Source organism: Lolium perenne, chromosome 7 (assembly GCF_019359855.2).
Source record: "Lolium perenne isolate Kyuss_39 chromosome 7, Kyuss_2.0, whole genome shotgun sequence".
NCBI classification, from domain to species: domain Eukaryota; kingdom Viridiplantae; phylum Streptophyta; class Magnoliopsida; order Poales; family Poaceae; genus Lolium; species Lolium perenne.
The window spans coordinates 8,611,144-8,629,070 of record NC_067250.2 but is presented as its reverse complement, the minus strand read 5'-3'; the positions used below and the strand labels follow the sequence as shown (position 1 = coordinate 8,629,070).

Sequence of the window (17,927 nt, the reverse complement as noted above, 5' to 3'; positions counted from 1 at the left end):
GGAAAAATAGGCCCCTGGGCGTTGATTTCGTCCAATTCCGAGAATATTTCCTTACTAGGATTTCTGAAACCAAAAACAGCAGAAAACAGCAACTGGCACTTCGACATCTTGTTAATAGGTTAGTTCCAGAAAATGCACGAATATGACATAAAGTGTGCATAAAACATGTAGATAACATCAATAATGTGGCATGGAACATAAGAAATTATCGATACGTTGGAGACGTATCACGGACCCAGTGGAAAAACGAGCGATCACTTGGGCGTCCGCGAAGCATCCGACGTGACGCATCCTAGGCGCAAATATGCGCTGGGTTTCCATCGTGGAAGGCCCGATCACTATGCGTCGCCTGCTGGAGCGTGTTCTAGAAGCATTTTTGACCCGGACGGATGACCGTTTGCATCGCCCCATTGGAGATGCTCTAAGACACATGGGAGCACATTAGACTATCATGGTCATCGAGAGAAATAAAATGACAGGTTTCTTCCAACGGTCCTTGAGCTTGAGTGTGTGTCATGGTGGGATAAAAGTATAAAATGAATTCAGCTGATATCTCTATGTTTGTTCTGTTGTTTTGTGGCAGCTGCCCTGAATTTCTAAGGAAATAAATGTCCAACAAGCACTTCTTGCTTGCCAAACCAGGTTATATATTGATGGATATAAGAATTACTTTATGTAGATTTTAGTTACAAATATAGAACATTGATGTGGAATTCGTCTTACTCTAATTCTAGGAGACAAAATTAAAATGTGAAAATAAAATGAGAGAGTGACTGTGTTTTCATACAATAGTTAAATGTATGAGCACAAAGAAGCTTTGTGTTCATACAATTAACTGGAAGTGGTGTTTTGGAATATAGAAGCATGTGCTCTCTCTATTTTAAAATGCATCTTACACATATTTTAAATTAAAAAAATTAAAATAAAAAATTCCACATACATCTTCACGTGTTACGGGCTCACATATAATAGTGAAGATGTACATGTAGATTTTTTTGTCAATCTTTTTTAACATTTTAGAATATTTTTTTTGTAGAGGGAGCATACGCACCCAAGAGGGGAATAGAATTTTCACAATTAATGCAGACATTTTTCTATTTTTGGCACCGTAGCAACATACAGAGCTAGATTTGTAGACACTAAAAATTTGGAGACTCGTTTAGCCCCTTGGATATAAGAGAAAGCCAGGTACTATTGGATAGTCTAATGGATTATTGCATGGCAAGTGACAAGACCGAGAAAAAGCACACCGAGGTAATCCCACAGGCATAACAACGACAAGCGATTTTTGTATATTGTTTGAAGTTGCCTTTAGGATACAACAAAGTGAAATCTTAATATATTTATTTATTCTTTACTATTATATTCGAGTTGGTACGTCGTCAAACATGTTTGATGTCAAAGATTGGGATCATCTGGACCATCAACAACACCCCCTAAACATAAGAAGAATCATAACCGTTGGATGGACCGCTGCCCACACCTCAAAATCTTTCATAATCAACAGTTATGGAAGTAAATTATGTACCAATGAATCACCATAATCCGAATTTAATAGAAACATGGAAGGACCGTAACTCCTGCTTTTTTCTCTATGCACAATTACGGGAATCTCTACCAAAAAGGACGAAGTGATTTTCAAACGGAATCAATCACCTTACTAAGCAGAATCTCCATAATTATTGTATATGCTAACGAAATCACCGTAATTTCCTGCCGCTTACATTCCTTATTTCACTACCGTGAATCATGCTTCATTTGACGGGAAACAGGGTTTCCCCAACATCTTTACTACTTCATCCGTCCCAGTTCGTAAGGCAAAGTTCTAAAAAATATTTGTCCCAAAATGTCTCACCTCCTAGGCACATTTGCATTTAATATGGGAGTAAAATTGATTCATTATTACATGCAAAAGACTCCTTGTAGAAAATAATTTTTTTAATTTCCCAATTAATTGCAGCACCGATGTTAACGTTTTTACGTGGAAATTTAGAGCCAATAAGAATTCATCTTGGGCCAAGATATTTGAAAACTTTGCCTTGCGAACTGGGACGGAGGGAGTATTAAATTGCAGTCCGTACATCATTAAAAATGTTTGATGTCAAAGATCAAAATCATCTAGACCGTTGGATCTATTCAGCGTCTATCCCACCGGTTTGGAAAAATTAAAATCGAGACGCGATCCCCTCTTTCCCTATTAACACATTAACACATATCTATTGAAAGAAAGAAATTGTTGATGCAATCCCGTTGTTTCCGCTAAGGGAGTTATTTCCAAAAAGATCTGAATGCAATCCCTTCTATCCTCTTGATCTCCTGAATACGCCATCTTCCCTAACGCCAATCCGAGCCCAAGAAGCCCTTGTGGCGACCTTTAGCTCCTTGGCTCTTCAAATCCATCTGTACCGTCGTCCATGGCCTTCTCATCGCTAGCGGCCTTCTCCTCCACCAGAAGCGACGGCCATGGGGCGAGGTTGTAGATCCGTCACCCAGGACCCACAATGGTGGAGGCGGACCGCATGTATGCGGAGCAGCACACGCTGGCAGCGGTGCTGGTGAGTGGGAGGGCGGCTACGGTGCTGCAGATTTATTCGACGTGGTGCCGCCTCTACTCATCGCTGCAGGGCCTCGTGCGCTAGATCGAGGACGAAGCTGATGAGTGTGCGAGCTTCGTGCTCGCCGACGCGAGGATGACCGATGGCTCCATGAGGTAAGATACCTCCACTTATTTGTGCCAATTGCGTGGTGTTGATTTTTGTGTCATTTTCCAATTCTTCTCTAGGAAAAACAACACAACCTGAAGAGCACAACTTGAATATGAAATAAGGAACTTGAATAAAATGCATATCCTACAGGCTCTCATATCTCTTTGAGGTCTCAATAGGAATCTGACTGGCACCAAAATATTTTAACCGCCTTAATCAAGAGCGGATATAAATTGCAGGCTCTGAAATTTAGTTTTACTCGGTGAAGAACTACTAACTGCAAGATGCAAACGGCAAATCTTGACTGAAACTGGTAGGTGGCAGCACAAATTGATTTAGGCAAAAAAGAGAGGTTAAAATAGGGACAAAAGTGACATACCATGATACCAAAGAAGTAAAGAAGAGGGTGCTTGACGCAAGTCAAATTCTTCATCTGGCCATGGTAAATATCAGATGTTATCTTTACTATTATATGCGAGTTGGTACGTCATCAAAAATGTTTGATGTCAAAGATTCAGAGCATCGAGATCGTCTAATCGTATAAAACACCTCCCGCTTAATATCTAGCCATCCACTAAGATCTACGCTTCTCAAAATCTCCTAAGCACCGATCACTTTCCAAAAAAACAAACATCAGAAGCATTACATTCATGGGATCACCACATTAATCACCGGATCACCACAATCAAGGGATGGCCATGATTAGGAAATCGCCAAAATCAAGGGATAGCCAAAATCAGGAGACCCTCCTTTCTGTCTCATTTCTCTTAAGGGAGGTCTCTCCGGGAAAATCGGGACACAATCCCATTCTTCCTTGTTAACGCATGTATCCAAAAATGATGGACACGAGATCCCCTCGTTCCGTTAAGGGAGGTCTCTGCAGAAAACCAGGATCGTTTCCCTCAATGGTCGAAGGGAAATCTGCAACTTTTCCGTTTTTAAGTGATTCAGAATTGGTGGATACATAGCTATGGTACAGCTTGAAACTTAATATAGGTACAGTCAACTGATTCTGCCTCTAGCGTGACCAAATTTGCTTCCTCTACTCCCCTGCTGCTTTTCCATTGAACGGAAAGTAACAGGTAGGCTGACCATGCCGGCGACACCCTCGTTGGAGCTGGCTACCGTGATGGAGATAATACCCATGGTGTTGCCGCCACATGCATGGGTATGGTGATGGCGTTCGTGGACACGACGAAGGTACACCTGGACGTGGAGTTGGTGTTCCTTGTCGTAGTATGTACCGGTGGCCAAGCTGCCCATGGGCTGCTTGGGATGGGTATTACCGGTCGCGGTTTCCGTGCACTCAACTATGTGGCATTTCTTCAGATTAAGGGCATCTCCAACGGGGTGACGCATTTCAATCGTTGAAAATATCGCGCGCGTCCGTTTTTGTCGGCCCAAATGGTCGAAATTGATCGCGTGTCCGTTTGCATCGGGGATGGCTTCAGCGGCACGACGTATTTATTTTTGATTTTGCATTTTTTAACATGAAAATATAATTTACATAGTAAAAGAAATAGTAAAAGAAAGGAAAATAAAAACCCTAAAACGCTTGCGCCTACTGGTTCTCGTCGTCGCTGTCGATCACGACGAGCTCCGGTATCACCCATGGCCAGTTGGGAGGCGGCGGAACATACGCCGGTGCCGCCGACGGTGGTGGAGGTGGAGCATCCCAGGTCGGTGGTGGTGCGTGAGATGGAGAAGCCCAGTATGTGGTGGTGTGTGAGGTGGAATAGCCGCGACGTTGATGACGAAGGCTGCGGCGCAGACGCGGAAGCGATGCCCTTGATACAGGCTCACTGTTAGGCGGACCCAGTGGAAAAACGAGCGATCACTTGGGTGTCCGCGAAGCATCCGACGTGACGCATCCTAGGCGAAAATATGCGCTGGGTTTCCATCGTGGAAGGCCCGATCACTATGCGTCGCCTGCTGGAGCGTGTTCTAGAAGCATTTTTGACCCGGACGGATGACCGTTTGCATCGCCCCATTGGAGATGCTCTAAGACACATGGGAGCACATTAGACCATCATGGTCATCGAGAGAAATAAAATGACAGGTTTCTTCCAACGGTCCTTGAGCTTGAGTGTGTGTCATGGTGGGATAAAAGTATAAAATGAATTCAGCTGATATCTCTATGTTTGTTCTGTTGTTTTGTGGCAGCTGCCCTGAATTTCTAAGGAAATAAATGTCCAACAAGCACTTCTTGCTTGCCAAACCAGGTTATATATTGATGGACATAAAAATTACTTTATGTAGATTTTAGTTACAAATATAGAACATTGATGTGGAATTCGTCTTACTCTAATTCTAGGAGACAAAATTAAAATGTGAAAATAAAATGAGAGAGTGACTGTGTTTTCATACAATAGTTAAATGTATGAGCACAAAGAAGCTTTGTGTTCATACAATTAATTGGAAGTGGTGTTTTGGAATATAGAAGCATGTGCTCTCTCTATTTTAAAATGCATCTTACACATATTTTAAATTAAAAAAATAAAAATAAAAAATTCCACATACATCTTCACGTGGTACGGGCTCACATATAATAGTGAAGATGTACATGTAGATTTTTTTGTCAATCTTTTTTAACATTTTAGAATATTTTTTTTGTAGAGGGAGCATACGCACCCAAGAGGGGAATAGAATTTTCACAATTAATGCAGACATTTTTCTATTTTTGGCACCGTAGCAACATACAGAGCTAGATTTGTAGACACTAAAAATTTGGAGACTCGTTTAGCCCCTTGGATATAAGAGAAAGCCAGGTACTATTGGATAGTCTAATGGATTATTGCATGGCAAGTGACAAGACCGAGAAAAAGCACACCGAGGTAATCCCACAGGCATAACAACGACAAGCGATTTTTGTATATTGTTTGAAGTTGCCTTTAGGATACAACAAAGTGAAATCTTAATATATTTATTTATCAGATGAAAATTTATGAATTTTTTTATTTTTTTTGAAATATATTAGCTAGCTATATCTTTATACATGTAAATTCAAATGTACATTATGTTTACATATGGGATATGAAATTAATGATGGACGCGTAGCAACGCACGGGCATTCAACTAGTAGTTGTTAATATCCCATAGCCATCTGATTTCTACGGGTCAAAAACGCTATAGATTAGGTAAATATATATTTGAGATCTTTTATGCTATCGTTTGTGGCATACGAAATATTTTCTCGACACAACTTTTTTTTTTACCAAAATTAGTTGATGGGCATAGAGATACATCCCTATTTAGACAAAATCTAACAGCAAAAGTGGCTATTGCAGCAGCGAAATTCAACGAAGAACCGGTAGCCTACGGAACTGAAGAATACAGATTTCAACCTCATGGAATATATACACAACTACACATTCATTCAATTGTTTCCAACTCTTTGATTACAAGATGGCATCGATCAATACTGACAAGGAAAATTCAAAGCTGGAACATAGCAACATTACATGGAGCAGGCCGGACAGAATTTCTCAACCCCAATACGCATTAATCAGCAAAAACAGTACTATGTACATACAATTCCACATGATTCAGACATAGCTTACAGCTGCAACCTTTTCGTCTCCCATCTTTAACCAGTTAATTTTGTAAAAAAAACATTTTGCAAGGCCAGGGTAACAAAGTTGGAACACTACAACACTATTACTATGAGGAGAAATATATCTGGTGTACAACAAGAAAAATATCATCATCGCACATCGACAGCCGATGTGGTCAAGCCAAACAAGGTGACTAAATTAGCTGACATTATCGGCGCACCAAGAACCTCCAGCTAGGTCAACAAAAGTCTGGACCGAGCAAATTCACAAATGACCTGGCCAACAACTTAACGCCTAACACGACCACCACCACCACCACCAGGTCCTGATTGCCCCCTCGGACCCGTAAAACGTGCAAATTGCAGCCGCAGGTGAGGTGAATTCCGGTCGTGTTCATCAAACTTATAACCTGCAAAATCAGCACAGGATGTTCATGATCCATAATGTCGTCGCCACGTGCATACATTAGCATCTAAAGAACAACATATTAACAAACGACCAGGCAAACATATGGGTAAAACTCCGCTAAAGATGTGCAAAAGAAATTCTAAGCGGATTCACGACAAACAGACATCACCTTCTCTCAGAATGATGACTAGATCAGCAGAATAGCATACCATGGTAAGCTTGTATAGCCATCCATTCAGAAAATGCCTTCAGAACAACCACGAGATGACATAAAAAAAAACTCTTGCATGCATAAGTATCAAACATTGCCTCGACATATTTTACATGTTAAGTCACTTGATTACATCTACCGAGCTAGAAAAATGTGTCCAATGAATAATTACATGGCATCCATAGCTTTGCTAAAATGGTTGGGATAATGGCAGACAAGTAGCTATTCAAAGGATACTTTGCCCAGAGGCTTCGAACTACCACCACTACTCAAACAGCCATATGGATATTGAGATACACATGTTTCAAGTTTATGCTTGTAGAATTATAGAACTAGCACTCCAGGGAAAAGAAAAGAAAAGAAAACACACTAGTTCAGAACAAACCAGTATACAACACAAGATATTCATGCCAAATTGGTGCTGATGTGACCAACGTAGCACATTGTGTGGTCAGAGCTGTCAACTTGAGGACCAAGGTAGTTGCTACAAGACTTAATGCAACCAGACGTATCTCGTGAATAAAGACTGGCGAATGGTTAGGGTTAACAGAATATATCTTACCTTGCAAAGCTTCCATGGAAACAGCTGCTTGAGCAGCATTAGCAAAATCAACAAAGCAGAGCACGATTGGATCACCACCAGGCTGTCAGAAGCAAAGGAGTTAGAAGAATGAATGAAAATCAAATGTGAGGCAAGGCCTAACAAACACCCAATAAGTTCACTTACATGTCTTGGGTCTTTGGTTACGAGCCTCACCTCCTTAAAACCAACAAATGGTCGAAAGATATCTGGATGGAAAAGTGAAGGACCAACAGCTATAAAAATAAATTGAAGAAGGGCAACAAATGCAGTTTAAGAACACAAAGGTTTAGATTGAGAGACACACAAAAGGTATAATCCTAGAGTGTACAAGGATACGAGAAACTTCTCGGCGTTCACAATCAGTAGGGATGCCTTCAATGAATAAGGTATTTGAGGCATCTGGCGGAAGGGGAGGTTCTGAAATTCCACCACCAAAACCAGCATTCCTGCCATCCATACCCCCAGCAGCCACCACTGGACGATCATCAGCTTGGTAACCAGCATTAGCCCCCGCAGTAGGCCTAATAGATCCTCCGGCAGGTCCAGCACCATAGGACTGAATTTGCTGAAGTTCACAAAAATGTTAGCTGAGAGTGTTGTTTAGTAAATGATTATGCAAGAAAATGAAGATCAATACCCCGGTACGTAGAAAACGCTCATAGGAAGCATTAAGAGCCTGAGTTTCTCTCACGGCAGCATATCCTGCTCTATCTTCCTCACGAGGGTAATAGCCAGCCATCTCATGAGCACCAGGTAGATCTAAAAGGGGAGGAAAGCTACAAGTAAATGTAGGGCTCAAGGCATATTATTGCAGAGCTTTTACAAGAACATTTGGAATTTTATATGAATTAGAGATAGTGCTATCCACCTCTCTCAAGCCGTTCATTCAATGCACTGGCTTCAGATATTGCTATGTTGTTCGAGATATATTGTCCGACGCATCTTTTTGTGACATGATTAATCGACAAGAGTATCCGTTTGAGGCACAACTAGCAGTCACAGCTCACAAGCAACGACTAGTATCAAGCAATCAAAACTAAATTCTGCAAGCTGAACCCTGCACCACTTAAATACTAAACAGAACTGTCGATAAGTTCCGTCCTAAACTGAAACCAACCGCTCACGAAATCCCAGTCTCCCTCGCGTGGCAGTGCCACTAAAATTGAGGCATACCACGTGAATCCACTTCAACATTACAAATTCAGACACCACTAAGCTAAGAAAATCATGCAATTTTCCATCCGAGTACACTAGGAATGAATGATACCGCTTTCAAGGTTGAAGACCTGAAATCCCTGCACACCTGAGACCTAATTCTCTGCATAAGATTACTTGACCGCATCAGAGACAGTGAGCACACTGAGCAACGATACCAAACGAGAGAGCAAACTCGACCGAGCGCAACAAACGTCGCACCTGCTCCCGGGTGACGTCAGCTGGGGTGTAGGCCAGGCCGAAGCGAATTGACCAGACACGGCGCTAAAGCCCTAAACATCCGCGCCGGCACCGAATTCCGAAGGCGCGAGACGACGAACGGATCAAAACGCGGAAGGCGCGGGGAGGGGAGGGTGAGGGAGAGGGAGCGAACCTGCGGGGTAGTCGGCGGGGCGGGGGCGCTTAAGGGGCTGCTGCTGCTGCCCTGCGGCGGCGGCCGCCGCGGCCGGGTTCAGGGCCCTGGCGGAGGGAGGCAGCATCAGCTGCTGCTGCTGCTGCTGCTGCTGTTGCTGGCGCGGGTCGCCGTACCCCTGCCTCCAGTACGCGTCGGCCATGGCTGCCGCGCCGCGCCGCGCCGGTCGAAGGTTCTGGATTCGCCGGAGAGAGGTGGGAGGAAGGGGGGGATCGGGAGAGCGTGTTGAGTTTTTTTTTTTTTTTTGGACAATCGGCGGTTGGATCAAACCGTTGGTTCCGTACACACGCACAAGGCTGAATGGTCCGGATGGGTTCCACGACCGCGTTTCTGGACACGTTCCTAAATATTCTTACACCCTAAGCCCGGCCCGAAGCCCGGCCCGAAAAACTCGGGCCTGGGCCGAGAAATGTTGGCCCGACTGCCGGGCTGGGCCTGGGTAGCCCGAAAACAGCATTTAACACTACGGCCCGGCCCGGCCCGACACATGCCCAGGAATGAGTTGAACTGAAACTGTTTGAAAGATTGGTAAATTCAATTCGGCTCGATTTGCCAAATTGGACCAATTTATCATTGGCACAATAGTTTAATATAATTATATCGTTTACATTTGATTTTGTATGTATTGATATTTATCATGAATAGCTAATCAGAGATTATAAAAGTTTGACTCAGATAAACTTATAGGTGGAGTAATATGGTATAGATGGAGTACCAAAAACAAGGAAAAATCAGTTGAAACTAAAAATATTTTTAAAGTAATTTTCGTAAACCCTGCACAACATGACCACATGCACACGTCATTCTACTAAAGACCTGCTATCGGGCTCGCAGAGAAGATCGATGAAGAGGTTATGGACATCTTGCTATCGATGCAAACATTGTCTCCCAATAAAGCAACGTTCCACATAATACATCAAATTTGATGTTCTATTTATACGAAAAACTATTCATCGTGAAAAGGGGTGGACCCGGATAAAAATGAATAAACTTGTTTCTCTACTACTATAGTACACAATTTTTTGAACATTTGAATCCACCTTCCTCTCCCCTTGTCCACCCGCCATTGGCAAAATAATTTCACTATTAGCCGTCGATTTCACTCAATCCAACGGCTGCTCTTGTCCGGATTCGCTACCCCGCCCAGTCCCGCCATTCCATCTCGCATGTGAATCAGTCGAGCCTTCTGGATTGCTCCAGAGCTGTCCTTTGCGATCTTGCCACCTCTAGCAAAATGTGAAGCATCGCCTGGCAGCTTTGAGCCTTTGATAGCCATAGAAAATCTCTAGCCCGTCACTCACCACCAGTCCACCACTCCCACCGGTCCATCACTCCATCCCCTCGCCGCCTCCACTCCACAGCACCACCATCTCCAGAGTCCAGATCTCTCACATCCACGTTGCAGCTCCGCCACCATCGTCTTGCAAGCAAGCTCGCGTCAAGTTCGAAATATCCTGGTGCCTACCGATTCCAGTCTCATAATTAAGTTGTTCCTTCTCTTGGTTCCCTATATTTTCCCGTTGCTTGTCAGTTTTGTGAAATTATTTTGCATGAGATTGCTGCAAACGTGATTCTTCTTGTTAATGTTGATCAAGTGTCACTATATTAGCACCCAAGAGTAGTAGATTGGTCTGGTTGTCCTTTTTGGATTAATCGGGTTATTCTTGCACGCAAGGTGCTTGTCTTATTGTCCAAACTACTATCCGCTGGTAGACCAAAAGGCAATGCTACCGGAAAGCAAAATGACTCCATAGCATTAAGCATGTGCAATCCCCATCTAAGATGTGTTCCATTGGCTCTTCAACACAGGCCGCGTGCCACAGTTTCATTTGGTTTAGACGGGAGATTATATGCCGGCCTGGTGCGGACTGGTTGCACAGGGTAACTGGTTTTTGCACGGGTTGAATGCTAAAAGAGGAGACATGCATAAATCGCTGTAAGGGACGCGTCGTCCATCTTTTAGCGCACCATCCTGATGGCCAGCTCCTGCTAGACTGCAGCCGTTGCCGCGTCTGACCCGGCGGCGAACAGTTGATTCTGGTCTGGCCATCGACCCTCGTGCCAGTCGGTGACGCCAACATTGGCATCTAATACGAGGTCCGCTAGCGGAGCAAGCCATGGCCTGCGTTGGGCACTCACTGGGTTGCTCGTGGGCTCGTGGGCTCGTGGCGCTGATCCGGCTATGTGCGTTCGACATCCGCAACGAGAAGAGCCACTGCATGCTTCGGCATGACTACCTGGAGGACATGCATGGCATGTGATTAGTGGTTCATGGATGATGCGCCGGCGGCGCACATGGCCACGAGACAATGGCGTTGGACGAGAAAAAAATGGCTGCTAGCCGCCGAGGAGAATAAACGTCTGCCTGTCACCGAGGAGCAGGCAAGTCATGTCTGACAGCCTCCACCACGCCCTCAGCAGTACACTCTTCCGTCTTCGTCACAGCTTGGCGCTGGCGCTAGATCGTTCTCTGCTGTGCCATAGTGCCGGTGCGACAGGATTGTGCTGACTGCGGTTGATTTTGAACGGGTAGGATGGTTTCGTCAGGATTGAGCCCATCTCAACCTAGCTAAAGTTTTACGCACGACGTTTGAATCCGAGAACCAGCGAACCCGAGATAAACCTGGCGTAGTACGGGCTAGGCTCTTGGTTTAGCCGGTTTTAGACCAAACCATGAGCATCTGACATTTTTTCGACAAAGGGAATATATTGATATCGCGAAGATACCAATTACACCTAATTATACCGGGATAGGCTGACATAGCATTGCTTTTCTTGTGACGTTTTCTTATTAGGGCATGTACACTGCTAGCCTCTTACCCGAGCGCTAAATGAGTCAGTTACTCCACGCAGCCAAGCGCCGGCAGCCTAGCTAACATATTTTGCATTGTTATTCACAGCGCCGGACTCTTAATTGTGCATCGATGCTTCAAAAATGGCCGGGAACAGCAAGAAACTACCGGTAATTTATTCCTAGCACCTGGGCATAAGCGCCCCGTTGTACATGCCCTTAGTAGAACATAATGGCCTGCCACCGCAAATGCTCAGATTGAATATCTTTCTTCGTAATTTTAATCCTTCTAATTGTTTACGCACAGGAGAATGCTATTAATGCAAAAGTTATTGGTGGCCAATAGAGTGTTCCTTCCACGAATTCCTCTCTATCCTTTGGAGGATGATGTACTTCCCTTCAGGTTTGAAATAAGGCAATTTCCTGTTCGGCTGAGTTTTGCCATGACAATCAACAAAGCTCAAGGTCAAACAATCCCAAATGTTGGTGTATATCTTCCTGAGCCGGTGTACTCACATGGTCAACTTTATGTTGCTTTGTATAGAGTGATATAAAGACAAACAACTCCAATACTTGCAAAGAAAAATAAGGATATTGACCCATCAGGAAAAAGCACAAAAAATATTGTCTACCGGGATGTTTTGGTTTTAATTCATGTACATACCATGGCACTGCACTATGATTTTCGTGACTAACCAAAGCAAGAAACTTTGTGTCCGGCCTGGCTGTTCTTTGTCTGAATGTGGGATTGCCCCTGCCTGTGCATGGCCTTTCTCTTGTAATCTAGAAGTAGAACCTGCAACCTTTTGCTTATGGTTGATGTTTTAGTCCTTTTTATTGTGATTGTAGCTGGTTATGGTGTTTCTGTTCCAGCTTTCTATAAAAAACCTGACTATCGTGCATTGTTTGTAAACAAAAACTATGTGTCATCAGATAAGAGAAGTCTTGTGTAAATATGTTCCCTTTTTAATAGAATAATTTGTCTAACCTCTTAGAATCGCATACAACTATTAGGGAAGTGAGGATATAGTACATGCATACAATTTTTTGTACGTTTCTCATGTCAGATTCACTTGGATTTCTGTGTGGATTAAATCTCTTTGGTCACGAGCAGATTTCATAAAGCTGTTTTAGCAACGTCAATATTCCTTTTGTGTTGTGTTAACACAACGAGTACCCAAAGAGAGCTATTCAACTGGGTTTGGTCATTGAGGAAGGCAGACCAAACAAATTTGTAGTGGTACTATACTATTGGATTAGCAGTTAGCATTCATTTTTCAGTATAGCATACACTTGGGCACATCCTTTTTTTCCTGCCATTGGGATTCAAATTTACATGCATCATCTTTCCGTTTTAGCATACAACAAAAGCATCCGAGCAAAAGACGACCCGTGAAATGGCTCTGAACTTGTCATTAACTTGTCTCATGTCCCTCTGATCTGGAATATAACAACCACAACACAGCTGTTGTAAAAGTTTATACAGGGAGATTGACTAGAAGAATGGACTAAATGGTTCTGAAGACAACAATATTACAATGGAATTAATATAAGATGGCGAGTGCGCTAGGTTTTTTAGGGGATCAATGAAACCTGGCTGAATCATGTCCCTGTAATTCTAAATGAGCTGGTGATACATGACATAACTAACTCTTTTGATGATAATTGAAGTGCCTCTCTCCCTCAAAAACAAAGAGAGAGAAAACCAGAGGGCAGATCATTTTCATACATTGATCCATTGGGCTTCAAACTTGATTTAATACCTGGTCATTTTACTGCAAACACCGATATTTCTTCACTAATGCTGATAAATCAGTTGAAGAGAGTACAATGTACATAAGATGCGACTGTATTGCTTGAAGAGATAAATATCCGAGGAACTATGCAAAATATAGGTGTATTAGCAAGCCATGTATATTTCCTTCCATCCTGAATCTAAATGTATGCAAAGTGACATACAAATGTATAGCAACGCACACGTGCAAAGCACGTGCCTTCTACTAGTACCTATAGGGAAGATGCGGCAGTTTCTTTGTCTTTCAAACAAGCTCTTTTATTGAGATCAACATACATATGTTAAGCACAACAAACACTTGCAAAATTACTCTTACAAATATTGAAAACAATATCCGATGTCTTTGGGGCGCCGATGCCTTCTTCCTCCTGGATCCATCGACGGCGCGCCATGACCCGAGCTCAGTGTCGCCTTTGGACCTTCAGAACACTACAAGAGCCATATAACATTGTTGTAGCAATAGGGAAGGCACAGGTACAAACCAGAAAATGCTAGTGGCCACATCATTGCCCTGGAAAAATAAAGTCCAGAAAGGCCACGAACGACAAATTGGGTTTGGCTAGACCAAATTGGGGAACACAAACCTTACACACTCCTCGATAAGGTCAAGATGGCCAACCATTATCAGTCGAAAATAGAGTTAGAGGACCAAGATGTGCATCCACGTCATATATTTGTTCCACATGATAATTCCGATGAGATAAATCTGCAACACATGTAGACAAAACAAGATCCACCAGTCCAAGGGATCAACAAATAGACGATTCCTTGTCCTCGTTAGTCCAAGTGGTGAGACCTTCAAAGATGAGGTGGACGGAGTGAAGGGAAAACATTATTCCTGTTCTACACAAGGCCACCATAGCTCCACCCAGGGTTGACCAATCCCTAACTTTAGAAACCTAACTAAATCACCTAGCGTATGTCCGAGGTCTCCACCCCTCCTAGCGCTAGAGTAACAAGGAAGCGAGATCCCACGAGGTTAAGAGAGGGTGTAATGTAGGGTGAAATCTTGATAGTTGACACTCCTTAGGGCATGTACAATTGTTATATCTTAGCATGCCACGTAGAACGATTACTAGTTTGGATGAGAAAGAAATGAAAAGAACATTTGTCTTCTCTTAGCTAAGAGACGGTTTCCTGGTAAGAAAGATAGAAAACTTTTTCTATTATACGAGATGCCTTATCTTAGTCACATGATTATTGGTTTATTATTAATCATGTCATAATTTAAGGAGCATGCAAATAATATATTTTGGAGATAATGCTAAAAGATAATTAGTTGCATGACATTGGTTTGTCTTGTCTAACGAAATGCAATGTCTAAAATAAAATGACTTATCAACCATTATATAAACCTTTCTATCAATTATATTAAGGAGCAGCAAAGACTATAGTCTAACGATTCTACAACAAATTAATTGCCCTCTCTTTTGCCTCAAACGACTAAGAAGTCGATCCAAGGATTTTTTTTTCTTTTTGATGGCATTCAAACAATTTTATGTGATTTCGGTAGTTTTACAAGTGGTTCTTTCCGTGGTTAAAGACATGTCTTTCCTAAGTGTGTTTGAGGCCTAGTTAGGCTTGGGAGTTGGTTCCATTCACCTAAGCCAAGCTGCCTTTGGTATGTTTTCTTATAAATAGAGTAGCTTTCTCTTGCAACTGCTTCCTGCTGTTACGGCAAACCCTATTCATCGCCCGCGTGCGCGCAAAAATATGTGGTTATGTTAGGCTGGCCCAGTAATGAGTAGACCGGGTTTCTCCCAGCGTTTTTTATTTTTCTAAGTCTCTTAGTTTTCCTTGGTTTTTTTTGGTTTTGTTGTTTTGAAGGTCGTTTTTGTGAGATTTTCACATTTTCTAAAACAGTTCAGATTTTTAATTTTTTTTACTATTTCAAACTATTCAGATTATAAAAATGTTCAATTTCGAAATAAGTTTATTTTAAAAAAATGTTTAGATTTCAAAATGTTCAGTTTTGAAAAGCGTTCAGTTTCCAAAAAAATTAAATTAAAACTTGCTTGATTTTTAAAATGTTTGATTTTTAAAAAAATAAACAATACTGGGCCGTTTTGAGGAGCCTCCCAATCTATGTGTTGCATGCATGCCCTACTTTCCCATACAACGGACGGTGAGTTCGAAGGTAATCCATCATGGCACCTCCAACTAGTGACATCTTTTTCTTTGGAGGAGATGAATGACACATCCAACGAGGGGCTTCGAAACCAAGACCAGCTAGTGCTCAAGTTGTTGTTCTATTTTGTTTCTGTGCGGGGAGCTCAAGTTGCTCTGGTTAAACACAGTCAGACACCAACTCAGCCTACACCAGCTCGAGCTGGCTTACTTTTCTTCCAGATTTGTCAAGGGGAAAACATGCCAATGTTATTACCATTCGAAACATTGAGTACCTCCAAATCCAGGAATTAAGGCAGGCCTTGACCAGACGTTAACAAGAAAAAATCGAAGGAAGCACGTAATCGGTGTCAGCAAAAGGGAAACAAGTTGCCGAGGAGTAGAGTCAAAGAGTAGCAGGTTAGTGGCCAAAAAAAACTGAAGCTTAACGGACGCCTAACTTTAGCTGGTTTCGAAAAGGTCATGCAGTTAGTTTAGCTTACCTGCTCATGTCCATCGATCTACCCAAAAGTGGATTTTGTTAGCGACTACGGCCGTGATCGCTTTTGAGGTTGACATCAGTGCTGGAATTTTGCCTTGGGTTTTAGCCTATGTTTCAATACAAATTCTGAACTTCTCTTTTGGTTCATGTGAAAATGGTAAAGGGTGGGACTAAAGTTTAGTCACACATTGCTAGTTAGGAGAGAGTTGAAGTGATATATAAGGTGGACACTTCTAGTCCTAGTAAGTGAGTGAGAAGAGCGAGCCCTCACGCACTCCTCCTTCGCCCGCCTCGCCTCGCCACGATGCGGGTTGCGGAAATCTCGCCGAGTCGAGCTTATCTTTTTGATGTTCAGGAAATTAATTGTGTAATCAATTATCAGTCATTAACGGACGCGTTACTATATGACAAGGTATTAACTTGCCAATGCCTACGGGTTGTAGACTAGGGTTTAGTTGGAAGTAGAGGGCAAGTAGATCTCGAAGGTTTCAGCCGAAAAGTACTCGACGATTATGAAAACTGGGGTTTGAGAGACAATGATTCGATGCTTTCAACTCCCCCTTATATAGGAGGCGGAGCCGAGGGATTCGTATTGTACAAGTTACAGAGTCCGGGAAGGTTTCTAACTCATCCCGCAAGATTACAAATAATGCTTCCTATTACAACTCTAACTTTCCTTAATAATATCTTGGGCTTCCGAATCTTCTTATTCTTCGGGTAGTGGGCCTTCAGTAAACCCCGGGTACTATCTTCGGCAGGCCCACTGGGGATGCCTATGTCAGTAGCCCCCGAGATTTTGCTTGAATCGTAGAGTCGGGAAAAATCTCCACTGTTTATTTTTACTCGACAGCTTAAAACTTTTCTATATTTCTTCACACAAATTTCTATATTGTACATGGATAATGGTAGTTGGGGCTAGTTCATCTGACGGATCAGGTACTAGTTAACTGCTCTAGTGGCAATCCGCAAAAACCTACTTCAAGATCACGTCCCTGGACATGATCTCGGGATACTGGTGTAAACTTCGACAGGTGCTGCTTAAGGTCTTACCATTCTGTCGAGTCCCAGTCATATTTATCGGGTACCTAATGCGTCCATTAGGATTTTTCTTCGTATCTGTTGATACGGATAAAAGTAGCAAACCGACGTCAAAGACGGCGCCACGTCTCACAGAACGGATCTGGGGTCTTACCTTCGCAAAGTTTTGCGGCATTCAGAAATTGATCGCAACTTTAGCGTTCTGAGAATATATTGTCGAGTGCTTATTCGGCCTTTGGAATGGCACATTTTATTGAGTCAAAGATGACTTATATTGCTCTCCCGATGGGAGTATATGCAGAGTTATTTATAACTCGAAATATACTCTTTTGCTCTTCTATCTTTCTTCTTTTCATTCATTCTTTCTTTTTTATAATTTCATCGGGCACGCGAACAGCGTTTCCGATGGGAGTAGCCCCCGAGGCTACATCCAAGGACTTATGCTTGGGTGTAGGCTCGACGCCTTATGCTGCTATATTATCTTTTTCTCCCGAAGTTTGATAATTTCTCGGGTGCGCGAACAGCGCTCCCGATGGGAGCAGCCCCCGAGGCTATGAGCAAATATTTGTATTTGATCATAGGCTCTCGCCATTTCTATTTTGTCTTT

At 42.7% G+C, this 17,927-nt stretch overlaps 1 protein-coding gene and 1 long non-coding RNA gene across 2 annotated transcripts; one reads left to right on the top strand and one right to left on the bottom strand.

The window, feature by feature from the left end:
* Nucleotides 1-6,186: 6,186 nt before the first annotated feature.
* LOC127311517 (nuclear speckle RNA-binding protein A) lies at nt 6,187-9,333 on the bottom strand. The gene is made up of 6 exons (XM_051341950.2): nt 9,050-9,333; nt 8,099-8,220; nt 7,798-8,026; nt 7,606-7,667; nt 7,441-7,522; nt 6,187-6,668 (listed from the first exon to the last, which is right to left on the bottom strand). Exons 1-6 carry the CDS (start codon nt 9,228-9,230, stop codon nt 6,547-6,549), a joined length of 798 nt encoding a protein of 265 aa, XP_051197910.1. The 5' UTR covers nt 9,231-9,333; the 3' UTR covers nt 6,187-6,546.
* A 774-nt stretch (nt 9,334-10,107) lies between these two features.
* LOC127313807 (uncharacterized) lies at nt 10,108-12,888 on the top strand. Its single transcript, XR_007859211.2, has 3 exons — nt 10,108-10,545; nt 11,989-12,050; nt 12,187-12,888. It is a non-coding gene; the product is annotated as an uncharacterized lncRNA (long non-coding RNA).
* Nucleotides 12,889-17,927: the final 5,039 nt, after the last annotated feature.

Bases quoted from the DNA above. Each gene is read 5' to 3' on its own strand.
- LOC127311517 (XM_051341950.2), bottom strand. From the start codon at position 9,230: ATGGCCGACGCGTACTGGAGGCAGGGGTACGGCGACCCGCGCCAGCAA. The intron at 8,221-9,049 runs GTTCGCTCCCTC...CTCCCCTTTTAG, and splicing joins CCCCGCCGACTACCCCGCAG to ATCTACCTGGTGCTCATGAG. The intron at 8,027-8,098 runs GTATTGATCTTC...TGTGAACTTCAG, and splicing joins AGCGTTTTCTACGTACCGGG to CAAATTCAGTCCTATGGTGC.